General features: G+C 40.1%; 1 protein-coding gene across 1 annotated transcript in view; it reads left to right on the top strand.

The window, feature by feature from the left end:
• Positions 1–9,854: 9,854 nt before the first annotated feature.
• Positions 9,855–13,666, top strand: part of LOC109216969 — a 9,715-nt gene continuing 5,903 nt past the window's right edge. The window contains exon 1 of the mRNA XM_019381191.1: positions 9,855–10,834. Within this exon, the coding sequence (XP_019236736.1) occupies positions 9,855–10,834 (980 nt within the window). The remainder of the gene's footprint in view (positions 10,835–13,666) is intronic.

Genomic DNA, 13,666 nt, shown 5'->3' with positions numbered 1-13,666 from the left:
TACTGGAATAAATAAAAGACCGAACAAATATAAGGCAGTGTAATAATGACAGTAATGAAATTGAATCAACAAATAGCATATCAAGGTTAGCTACATGGAACTAAAGCAAATAGTACAACACGGAGAAATAATTAATAATATGCTAAGGAAAACAACAACCAAAGACAAGTGCAAAACGGGAAAATTCCAACAAGAGTCACTACCGAGGTACCGCCTCATAGTCTCAAATCACAAGAATAAATCACAATCTTTCCTTATATCACCGCGGGAGCCTTTAAATTTAGTTTTGAAAATTATTTTCCCGAAATAGCATCCCGCGTTTTAGCCCACCTTATCACACCGCATGACTCCTAGTAGTTCCCCTACTAGCCACGTGTATCAAGCCCACCTTATCTCACCGCATGCGTTTCAACCCCAAAATCTTATACCACCGCATGCGTATCAATATCACTGTCACGACCCAAAATCCACTAAGGGTCGTGATGGCGCCAGACACCACTGTCAGGCAAACCAACACCAATTTACTCGTAATTTCTTGTTTTAATAATTTCAAAATCGTTTCTTTTATACATTAAACAATAAGTGATGAATTTTACTGAATAGATATTTATGTATTTAACAAAATTAATATGAAATAATCCCATAACCCGGTGTCACAAGTGCATGAGAAATTACTAAAAGATCGAATAAAGTTCAATAACTGTCCGGAATAACAAATTGGATAGAAGGTAAATACAATACGCTGAAAGAGACTATACTGGTTGCGGGTCGCCTCGGAAAATGCAGCTCACTAGTCTCCGTATCATCCATGCTGCGACGCCCAGTAGGCCATTGGAAATACATGTGCCTGTACAACAAAAATGCACAGCAAGTGTAGCATGAGTACGAAAACAACGTGTACTCAGTAAGTATCCCGTCTAATCTCGAAGAAGTGAGACGAGAGGTCGACTTCGACACTTACTAGTGGTCCAATAATGATACACCAATAATACAATAAATTGAGGATTCTTATAAACATGATTGTAATTCAGTAGAATGAAGAAAGTAAATAATTTTTTCTTTTATAGAAAATTCCCAAATTCCTTTTTCATTATTTATACGTATATTCTCAAACGGAGAAGAAGCAATATCAACTTCAATTAATTTCAAGGCAAGCAATACAAGCATGCGCAAATCATGCCGAGGACGTACGACCCGATCCAACAATATTTATATTGTGCACTGCCAGAGGGTCGAATGTCGCGAACCATAGATGCATCTATTACCCCGCTCGCGAATCATACATGCGATGCGGTCAAATATAAATAAACAATCACCCTGCCCGCGAATCATACATGCGACGCAGGTACACATAGAAACACATATTCAAACAGTCAATCAAGACATTCATTACGGAAACAATTATTCAAGGAGGTGTAAATTTCCCCTTTATACGAGTCAAGAAAATAAAGTTTAACTCTTGTAGAAAATCATTTGCCACTTCGATATGATTTAAGCAATTTAAACTATCAATAAGATTGTATTTATTACAAGTAAACATACTTTTAGGTCCTAGATTATCCGGACATAAGCATAATAGTAGCTACGCACGGACTTTTGTCACCTCGTGCGTACGTAGCCCCTACAATTAACAGCACATATTCACTTAATTCACCTATGGGGACAATTCCCTCTTACAAGGTTAGAAAGGAGACTCACCTCGCTCCGAAGTTCCATTACCGGCATTCCACGCCCTTCCGAAGACTCAAATCAACACACAATGCTCCAAAACTAGCCAATAATTATGCAAATCCATTAATATATGTTCAATTACTCCTAATAATCCAATTTGTAACAATTCCTAACCCCGATAGAATAGTTGACAAAAACGCCCTCGGGCCCACGTGCCTGGATTCCGAAATTTTTCGAAGATAAAGTTTACCCATAACCTCACGAACTCAAATATATAATTTACTCTCAATTTTCATACCCATAATCGTGGTCAAAATCCAAGAATACTAATTTTCTAGGTTTTCCCTCAAAATCCCATATTTCTACAAATTTTCATACTTTAATCCGTATAACATCCATGTATTTGACTTATAAGGAGTGGAAATTACTTACCTTGCCATTGATGATGAAAACCCCCTCTTGAAACCCTCCAAGAATCGTCCAAGCCAAGAGAAAGATGAGAGAAAATGGCAAATTCCCGACTTTAAAACAACTCACTGCCTCCAGCCCTTCCGCACCTGCGGTCTCCTGACCGCTTTTGCGGTTCCGCAGGTGCGGCCCCACTACCGCATCTGCGGTCCTTCACCAATACCCCTTCTTCCGCTTCTGCGCTCCTCCTACCGCAGGTGCGGTCCCGCTTCTGCGGTAACTTGACCGCATCTACGGTCCCAGCCTTCTCCCTTCTCAACCGCATCTGCGCTCCTTCGGCCGCTTCTGCGGCTCCGCAAAACCTTGCAGGTGCGGTTACACCAGATACCAGCTGCTGAAATCCTTCTTCAAATTTCCAAATTTGATTCGTTAACCATCCGGAATCCACCCGAGGCCCCCGGGATCCCAACCAATCATACCAACCAGTCCCATAACATAATGCGTACCTGCTCGAGGCCTCAAATCACATCAAACAACGCTAAGATCACAAATCACACCCCTATTCAGGCTTAATGAAACTAAGAACTTCCAACTTCTATATTCGATGCAAAAAACTATCAAATCAAGTTCGATTCACCTCAAATTTTGCACAAAAGTCATTTTGACATTACGGACCTACTTCCACTTCCGGAATCGAATTCTGACCCCGATATCAAAAAGTCAACTCTCGGTCAAACCTCCCAAAAACCTTCAAATTTCTATCTTTAGCCAAATGACTCCAAAATGACCCACGGACCTCTGAATTCACTTTCGATCGCGCTTTCAAGACCAGAATTACCACACGGAGCTATTCCCAGACTCGGAATCCCAAACGGACTTCGATAACACTGAAATGCACTTCAACCCAAACTTATAAAATTCTTCCAAAAATGCTAACTTCCACAATAGGTGCCGAAACGTTCTCGGGTCTTCCAAAACCCAGTCCGGACATACGCCCAAGTCCGAAATCATCATACGAACCTGCTAAAACCTTTGAATCCCGATTCCGAGGTCGTTTACTCAAAAATCCAATCTTAGTCAATTCTTTCAACTTAAAGCTTCCGAAATGAGAATTCTCTCTCCAAATCAACTCCGAACTTCTCGGAATTCAATTCTGACCATGCGTACAAGTCATAATACCTGAAGTGAAGCTACTCAGGGATTCAAACCGCTGAAAGACGTGCTAGAGCTCAAAACGACTGGTCGGGTCGTTACATTCTCTCCCATTTAAACATACGTGCATCCTCGAACGTGCTAAGAACTGCGCTGGATTTGTTCGAAATCACCGCTTAATACGTCGTGCACCTACCCGTGCTACTACAACCCAGTTGAGCGCGTTAGCTCGATAAATTCTGGAGATATTCCCTTTTATTCAAGCAAACAGCTTAGAGCCCAATTCCAACATCCGGAATTCTCAACCAGGTCTGCTTCCAATACATGAACACCGTATCAATCACTACACGAGGTACCAGAACATAACTGCATACCTTTGCTGAATTCACACTATGCACCACGTCATTCACATGACCATAATAACATTCTCTGATTATAATAACCGACATTCCCCGAATCTGATGCTCACAATGCACCGCATGACATGTATAATTCTTGTCCCAATTCTTACAGTATTGCCACGATGGAGGAGACACGTAGAAATTCATAACCAACTGTCAAGTCAACAAATCATTGAGGCTACACTCCTGACAAGAACATCACCTCATTCTCAGCCAAATAACGATCTTTGCTCTTTTATATACTTCATACAATCCGATTGCACTAATCCTAGATCCAATAACCTTGTCTCACCCAGTACGAACTGCTCAGGCAACAAGCCACCCCAGACATGACCAAAAGTCTCATATGATGCCATAATGTGCCAATAGGCTACCAACTCGAACGTGGTACATAAGAAAGACGAGCTCTGGAAGGGACTACTCCACTCACGCAGCCAATATGAACTTTCCTCAGAAAATGGAAACAAAACACACAGAATAGAATATAAGGGATTGTAATCATCATCACACTGTTGCGGCGTGCAACCCGATCCAAACAACATACCCACGGCGGCGTACCACCCGATCCACACATAAAATTCACATAAGGAGATACACATCGAGCTAAATTGCTCATTACAACACAATACCGAATATCGGTCACAAGCACACCAAGTGCATAATACCATCCCAGAGGGGACATATAGCGCCACAAGCTAACACACTCAAGCACAACTGAGGTGCGATAAATGTTCCGAAACTAAAGAGCCATCCTACTCACATAACACCATCGCTACGCGGAACCTCAACACATAAGAAATTTACCAAGCTGTTTCGCAACTCACACGGCACAATATGGCATTACATGAAATAGCTGACGACGGAATAGCATCCAACGTCCGAATATATATGCTGAAATGAACACATTCGGCTCGATATAGAGCCATATTCATATTTAAATCCATCCACAGACCTCAAGCCGATTCTGATCGTACCGAACTAGACCAATAATCTTTTCTGGGTCCATAATAACCCCTTTTTCCCATAACACACAAGAACAACCATCATAACCGAAGTAATCCTCCACAGTCCACAACCCAATAAACCGAGTGCCCTCCAGGCATAAATTCTAAAACTAACGGTATCACCACAATCTTCATACTTGGTTTCATCCTCCAATCAATCAAGTGACTACATGCCACACTTATACAATCTTCCCGTGGGACACACTCCCACGACCTTCCGTACCAGATAACAAGTCTGCACATCCATACCACCGGCCGCACTAATGCTGAAAGTGATCAAGAATCCACAACCAGGATGCAAAGCCTCTTTCACAAAACATCGATCCCAGGTGACGCTGAAGACAATGCCAACTTACTCTGAACATTCAAATCCCTTTCATGCTCATCCGAGCTCGTGACGTCCTTGTCAACACCAAATCGCAACCTCGTTCCTCACCTTCAAATTCCACACCACTCACGGCACCTAACATGCCAACATGCGATAGTTCAAGAATTTCATCACCACTCCTGAACCACTAACATGGTAAATACTTCCTCACATGGAAACTTTTTACTTAACTTATTCCAAGAGAACCATAGCAAAACACGAGTGAATTCTCGCAACCGCAGAAGATGCAATTCTTCAAGTAGTGGCCTAAGCCACCATAGCTCTTTCCGGGATCCGCCTACACGTAGCAGGCCATAATACTAGAATACTTTCGAATAAAGTCAATTACGGCGGCCGACAAGCCTCACACGTACCATCACAAATCGCTTGCATAACTTAATCACGCTGAAGGAATTGATCACTGCCACCAGTATGCCAATTCAACCATGGCTAACCAATCTAACCTCTTCCAATTTATCCTTAATTGCCTTAGAATAATAATATCTTCATTCAACACATAACGCACTCAACCCGAGTGGCCTTGTAACACGAGACCATGCTGTCTCAAATCCCACGAACCATCTCATACCTTCCTTGCGCGTATATTCGCATCTCGACTGGTACATCCATTCTGATAATTCCTCTACGAATCCGAAGTCTTTTTCTCCTTTTCCTCCCAATGCTACACTGCAAGTCAAAACATCATAGAACATTCTGGGCCTCTTATCATAAGCTGCTTCACAAGCTCGATTCTTAAACATACTGCAGACTTGAATCCTTAGGCACCGCATTTTTAACCTTTGAATTCACTAGGACCGTTATTGAGAGTCACCCACTCTGACATGGTCCTGAATATAATCAACTGCAAGGCTCCGCTAGCACATGACCACCCTCTCAAAGAAGCACCCGGCAGAATCACCTTCCTTGCAACTCACTTCTACGCGGAGCATAATTCCTGAGTCTTCCCAAAGCTTGAACATGAGCCAATCAGGCCAACTATAGCACACTTTTACCAATTCTTTTGCTCAAATTACCACTTATGTTCTTTTCCCTTAGCCGAAACAACTTACCAATACACCGATAACCCGAAACCTCACAAGAAGATAATCATACAACCCAATCGTAGGCGGTGTGACTCTCCCACTTAGCTTGAAGCCACTATTGCACAACTTTGGAACCTACTAAGATTCTTTATCTCTAATTGACATGACCTTGCGCAATTAAACCGCCAGATTCCTCGAAATCCTTCCTTTAGCATTCATGAACACTCTGAACCTCTAGCAACCCTCACATCTTAAACCTCTTACCGGATAGTGAATAGAATCCTTCGCCGAAGCTTTGCCAACCATGCGACCGCTGATCTGCCCATAGGAGACATCCCCAAATGTGGGGACTACGCACCGACATCTTCCAATGTCGCTGCACGGGGTACATTTACTACGACATCAATAACCCGTCCTGAGCCCGTGCTCATCCACACTACTAAAAAGTGTCCAATTTCCGACTGAAATTTTCGACGGAAAAAGTAGTCGGAAATTTCCGACGGAATCGGTCGGAAAATACATAAAAATTTATTTTTCAATTTTTAATAATAGTTACGACTAATATTCCGTCTATATCCGTCGTAAATTTTGGTGAAAAATTTCGCGCCACTGTTAGCGACCAATTCGGTCAGAAATAATTCTTTTTTTTTAAAAAAATAAAAAAAATAGCGACCGATTCGGTCGGAAATTTTTAGTAAAACGAGGTTGACTGCTTTGACCAAATTACCGACCGAATCAGTTGGAAATGTTTTTAAAAACCCTACCAGCGAACATCTTTCTTTTCGTTTCCCTCTTTTCTTCCTTCTCTCTTCTCTCTCTCTCACTCAAACTTCCCCCACCCAAACCCACCGCTGCCACCAACCAGCGGCACCGCCGGCGCCACTGAAGCTCCGTCGAGACTCCGTCTCCACTGCCACCAACCCGCCGAAGCTCCGTCTCCACTGCCAGGTAAGTTCTCTTTGGCTATTTAAATTTTTTATTAAATCACATCAGATTTGTGTGTGTCTAATTTTTTTTCCCGTCTAATTAGTACTAATAAGAAAATTAAGAGTTCATTTTTCACGTTTTACTTGTATTTTTCTTTCTAGTCTTCTTCTTTTTTTTTGGTCGTATTTTGGTTAAATAGCTTACAATTCCAGATTAAATTTCAAGTATAACCTTATGGTTCAGAGCTTGCCTGCCCTGGTATTGTATACCACGTGGAACTTCAGCTATATATCTCTTTGCTAATTTTTAAACACAGACAAAATCTATTCGTTCACTCTTCCCAACTATGGAATAACCTTAATTCAACTCTCTCTATTTCAATTTATATATGTTATACTATTTAATTTTCATTCTATTTCAAAAGGAGTGAGGTATTTTGTTGATCCGTTTGTGAAAGTTAAGAGTTTTATTTATTCTGTTTTGAATGCTCGAGTTGATTTTCTGTTGCTCCGTATTAGTGAAATGTTAGCATCTTGTCTACTCATTTTTGCGATTATTTAAGTTACTATCGTATTGATAAGAAAGTTCATGTTGATAGGTGATGAGAGAGGTGAATAGCATTCTGTTTATCAAAAAGTTCTTTTATTTTTTCCTTTTCCTGGTTTCAATCTTTGATTAAACTGACATGATGTCAAATTTTTATTTAAAGACAAAGCAAATACCAACTATGGAATCTTTAATATCTCAAGTTTCAAAAAAAAAAAATTTATCTTCTTTAAACTATATGTTTAATCAAATATATTTAGGTAAATGAAAAATAAGGATTATTGTTTATTCGTGTAAATTCATGATTAAGGAATNGCTTCATGAATGGTTGAACTCTGAGAATGGTTACGGTTTATTGCGTGTTTCATTTATCGTTGGCAGTATATGAAAGTGTTGGAATAAGACCTTAGTTGATAAGAGGTTTTCTACCGGTATTCGGGTGTTGTGGGCAACTGCTGTGAATAGAAGTTATCGTTTTGAGTGTTTGGGTTATGTAGTATATCATATGATTGCACCTGAGGTTGCAGGTATGGGTTATTACAGCTGGTTCGGGCTTATTCTGAGTATAGATGTGAGGTTCTGATCTTGTGTATGATTTCAGAAAGTGCAATGTGGTTCTATGGTTTATGGACTAGATGGATTGTGAAATTTGAGCTATGTTGTGTTATCGAACCTATGCGAGATAGGGTGACGTGGGATCACCCCCGGGTATATGCTTGGTAAGATCATTCAGCTATTGGTTGGCTTCTAGGACAACTCTGGGTACGCTCGAGGACGAGCGTTTGTTTAAGTTGGGGAGGATGTAATGACCCGACCCGTCGTCTCATGAGAACCGCTCCATTTCCCCCATTTCCTACTTCGTTATGCTTCATTATCAGTGTCTTGTGTGATCGAGTTGAATTGGGTTGACTTTTGGAAGGAAATGAGACACTTAGTCTCTTTAAGGAAGGCTTGTTTTAGAAAAGTCAACCGGATGTTGACCTATTAGTTAGAGGGCTCGGATGTGGATTCCGACGATTCGGTTAGATTCAGGGGATGATTTGTGACTTAGGAGTGTGATCGGAAGTGATTTTGGAGGTCCGGTGTAGAATTAGGCTTGAATTGGCGAAGTTAGTATTTTGGCAAATTCCGGTTGATAGGTGAGATTTTGATCCGAGGGTCGGAATGAAATCCCAAGAGTTGCTGTAGCTTCTTTAGGTGATTTGGGATGTGTGTGCAAAATTTCAGGTTATTCGGAGGTGATTTGGTTGGGTTTTTGATCAAATGCGTGTTTCGGAAGTTTTAGAAGAACTTAGGCTTGAATCCAATGTAAATTTGGTGTTTTGATGTTAGTTTTGGTGTTTTGAGAGTGCAACTAAGTTTGAATGATCATATGTGACGTGTTAGTATGTTCGTATGCGGTCCCGAGGAGCTCGGGTGAGTTTCAGATAGGTTTGGGCTGCGTTGTGCTCGTTTTTCTTATGCTTCGACGTCGTTTCTTCAAGCATAAATGATATCATATTGAACAAATGAGCTCCGATTACTGTTTTGAATAAAGCATTAGATCCGTATCATAATTACGGACTCGTAGCAAAAGGAATCGTCGAATTTGGACATCGTATGAGGATTTTATGTCCATTTTACCAAGGTTGCCCAGATTTTCAGGTTAATGACGAANTAAATTCATGATTAAGGAATATATACGAATATAAACGTATATATCATCATGTGAGTAGGTAAAATAATAAACATTCTGTGAATATCATACATTTATTGGTTTGCAATATGAAACTTGACCGTTGTTAGATATTCTCTCCTCTCAATTAGATCCCAATATATTCGAGATATACTCACTACGCTAAACTTTTGTCATATTTTAACTTTTCAATGGTAATTTAATCACAATCACTAGGAGGAAATAAAAGAAATATTTTTGTGATACTTAAGTAATATTAATTAGTTGACTTTTTTGTTATAAAAATGGTATTAATTAGTTGAAGTTTTTGTTATAAAAATAGTATTAATTAGTTGACTGTTTTATTATAAAAATAGTGACTTTCCTTAATACTTAATAAAACTAAGTGACATTTTCGTTACAGAAAATAATATAGTACACCTATATTACAATTCTAGATTGAATTTCAAGATTGTTAGCTACGACTATTTCTTTTGTTGAGAAATCATTAATTAATTTGGATTACATGAACATTTAAGAAGCTATTCAAATTTAATTAGTATATTTAAAAACTTATATTATTTAGAATAGGGATTAATGTGAGATTTCGAGTGTTAAATAACTAGTTTAAATAAATTAAATTATTTTAAATATCTCATTTATAGATTTCTATTTGTGTAGATGGAATTTGTGCATCGTAGATGGATGTATAATAGGAATCATCCTAATCGTGCGGGGTTGAGGGATGAATTTATTGAAGGGGTTGCTGAATTTATTGCTAAGGCTCAAACACTTGATGATTTTCTTATTGGAGGAAGGATTAGGTGTCCTTGTGTGAAATGTAAATGTGTTAAGTTATTGAAATCAGACGCAGTTAAAGTCCATCTCTACAAGAAAGGGTTTGTAGAAAATTATTGTATATGGACCGCTCACGGGGAGAATCATGCTAGTTTAGATGATGCTAACTTTCATAATTCTTTTGGTGGTGAGGGTAGCCCCATTGCAGAGCATAATGTTGAAAATTCTCGATACAATAAAATGATGAGGGATGCTTTTGGGACGTTTCCTGGGGTTCAATCCGAACCAAATGATGAGACTAAGCGTTTCTATGAACAATTACTAGAAGCTAGTCGTCCATTGTATGAAGGCTCGGTGCATTCCAAGTTGTCTGTTGCGGTTAGATTGCTAAGTATTAAATCGGATAGTTCTATTTCCCAAGCGGGCATGGATTCTATTATTGGGATTATGAATGAACTTAATCCGATTAACATTGACTTACCAAAAGATTTCTACACTGCTAAAAAATTGGTTTCTAAGTTGGGTCTTTCATCAAAGAGAATTGATTGTTGTGAGAAATGTTGCATGTTATTCTATAAGGATGACGCATCTCTAGAGAACTGTAAATTTTGTAATCAGCCTCGTTTTAAGGAAGTCACAAATGCCAATACAAAAAAGAAAGTTCCAGTTAAAATGATGCATTACTCACCTCTTATACCTACGTTAATCAGGTTGTATACATCAATGAGCTCTGCTCCTCATATGAGATGGCACTACGAACATAGAAGGCCACCTGGTATACTCTGTCATCCGTCAGATGGAGAAGCGTGGAAGCATTTTGATAGGGTGTTCCCCGAGTTTGCTAGTGAACCAAGAAACATTAGGTTGGGATTATGCACAGATGGATTTACTCCATTGGGCTGCGTTGTGCTCGTTTTTCTTATGCTTCGACGTCGTTTCTTCAAGCATAAATGATATCATATTGAACAAATGAGCTCCGATTACTGTTTTGAATAAAGCATTAGATCCATATCGTAATTACAGACGCGTAGCAAAAAGAATCGTCGAATTTGGACATCGTATGAGGATTTTATGGCCATTTTACCAAGGTTGCCCAGATTTTCAGATTAGTGACGAAATTGCCCCTGACGGCGTATTAAAAACCTGCACTATTTGCAAATCTTAAAACCTACATATCCCCTTCATTATAAGGTCAAATTGAGTGATTCAAAAGTCTAAATTCATTAGAATTTCACAAGGAATCCATTGGGAGCAGTAAAACGCGTGATCAGCATATCTATAATGAGCAAGTCGAGTTTTCTTCCAATTTTTGAACGGGAAGAAGCTTCTGAGGCGATTTTTAAGAGAGAAAATCAGTGGGTATCACAGAGGTAAGTGATTTGATTATTAAAACTCGTTTATGGGTGATTATAGACCATAATCCCAGCCTTTAATTCATGAAAAACAGTAGAAAAATAGGATTTTGGGGCCTGAGAGTATGAGACCTTTAGGGGTCGATTTGAGGGGTCAAACGGACTCTGATATTGGTGTTCTTTATATGTACGGAATCGGGAGAAGATGAAGAACACTTTTCTGTAAAAATTTCTGTGTTTCGAGAAGTGTGCCCGGGGCTCGGGTTTTGTCAATTTCGGGATTATTGTTGTTTTTCGATTATTTTCGATTGGGTATTGATGCTATAGCATAATGTGACGTATTCGTTGTGGTTTTGGTCAGATTTGACGTGCGAGGAGGTCGATTTTAGAGGCAAGGGCATAGCGAGCTAGGATTTTGGCCGGCTTGAGGTTAGTAATAGATGTAAATGCTTTGTTGAGGGTTTGAAACCCCGAATTTGTACATTGTAGTGCTATATTGAGGTGACTTGCACGCCGGATAACGGGCGTCGGGTAGAGCACCGTCGGGGATCGTGACTTGGTCCGTCCCGCTTAATAAAATTACTACCTAATTGATTGAAGCTTAGTGAGATCCTTATAAAAATGGATTAATTGTCATAATTTGGCCTCGTGCCAACTTATTGAATCCTTCAGGGATTTTTTACTGGTTTCTTACCATATTTTCAGACAATTGAACTCAGTCCTAGTATTTAGTACTGTTTTGCAAACTCAGCCACTTTTTCTCAAAACTTGGAACTTAAATAATATTTCTAATAAAGTTTGGGCTGAATATTTCTATATTATTGTGCCCGAGGGGCTTATATGATTCTGGACTGAGTATGGGATCGGGCTGCGCGCCGCAGCAATATTATATTGATATTGATATGAGGCTTAGGGCCTAATGGATGCCAGGAGATGGCTTGATATTACGCTTGGGCCGTAAGGGGCCCCTCCCGGAGTCTGTACACCCCCAGTGAACGCCGTCGACAATAAATAAATGGAGCGCGCTGCACGCCGCAGCGGGTACTAGAGAGTACCGTACTATTTGTTGCATGTCTTAATTGATTGTCATTCATTTACTTATCTGTTGCAGCATCATTGTTTTCATTGGTTTATTGAGTTGACATTATCTAGATTAAACTGCTGTAATTATAGCTTACATTGTGCCTATCCAGGATTTCTTACTCTCAACCTTATTTATGTTAATTACTCTCTGGTTTGGAAGTACTCACATTACTCCCTGCACCTTGTGTGCAGATCTATGTGCACCCACTGAGGCTGAGTGAGGATTTCTCTGCCGAGCATCATATCTAGGAGCATCGAGGTAGCTGCATGACGTCCGCAGTCCTGATCTTCCCATCTAACCTATTTGCTTTATTTCCGCATTTCTTTAGAGCAATATGTAGTAGGTTGACACCCGTGTATTAGAGGCTCAGACTTGTGACACCGGATTCTTTGGGCTGTGTAGTAGTATTTCTACTTGGGTTTTCCGCATGTTTTAATTATATTTCAGAGTTTCAGTATTATGACTTAGTAATTATTTGTGTTAGTTGAATCATGAACTGTATAAAAAGGGTTAAGGTTGTTGAATTGGTCGGGCTTGCCTAGCAGTGTGTTGGGCGCCATCACGACCGAGGTTGGAGTCGTGACAAGTTGGTATCAGAGCCTAGGTTACTTGGTCTCGCGAGTCATGAGCCGGTTTAGTAGAGTCTCGTGGATTGGTACGGAGACGTCTGTACTTATCCTCGAGAGGCTGCAGAACCTTTAGGAAAAACTTCATATTCTTGAATTCTTATCGTGCGTCCTTGATTCAGCTTGAAAAGAAACTCTTGAAATTCCTTCCACGTGTTCGTACACACGCATGAGCGCTCAGTATCAAATGTGCCTTGATGGCTTGTGATTCCCCGATCGAGGGGCGAGATGTAATCTCTGTGAGTTTATGTTGGGCCAGTCTGGAGGACTTGAGGCCGGATCTTTTCCTATGGCTTGAGCAACGAGGTGCTGACTGTGTGAGCAAGTGTTTCGAACTTATATGTTCGGCGCTACGTGGTGAGTATGTTAGTGCTGCAAGGTGCATCTATGTGACTTGGAGGTGATAAGGAAGGCCTACTGGATGATAGAAGAACTATTAGGTGTTTGAATTCCATTGTGATTCGAGGTATAGCCTGAGTTATGGGCGCGTGAAGAATCTTTTCATGTTTCTAGTTGAGAGTGAAGTAAAAATTTTATGTTGCGGTATGAGTTCAGACTCAGGAAAACTAAGCGACTGCGTACAGTTTAGGACGGTGGAAGGTATACAGAAATGGTAGTTGGAGGCAAAGCAGG

Source organism: Nicotiana attenuata, unplaced genomic scaffold, assembly GCF_001879085.1.
Source record: "Nicotiana attenuata strain UT unplaced genomic scaffold, NIATTr2, whole genome shotgun sequence".
Taxonomy (NCBI): Eukaryota; Viridiplantae; Streptophyta; class Magnoliopsida; order Solanales; family Solanaceae; genus Nicotiana; species Nicotiana attenuata.
The sequence above is the reverse complement of the archived record's forward strand: the minus strand, read 5'-3'. Positions and strand labels throughout refer to the sequence as shown.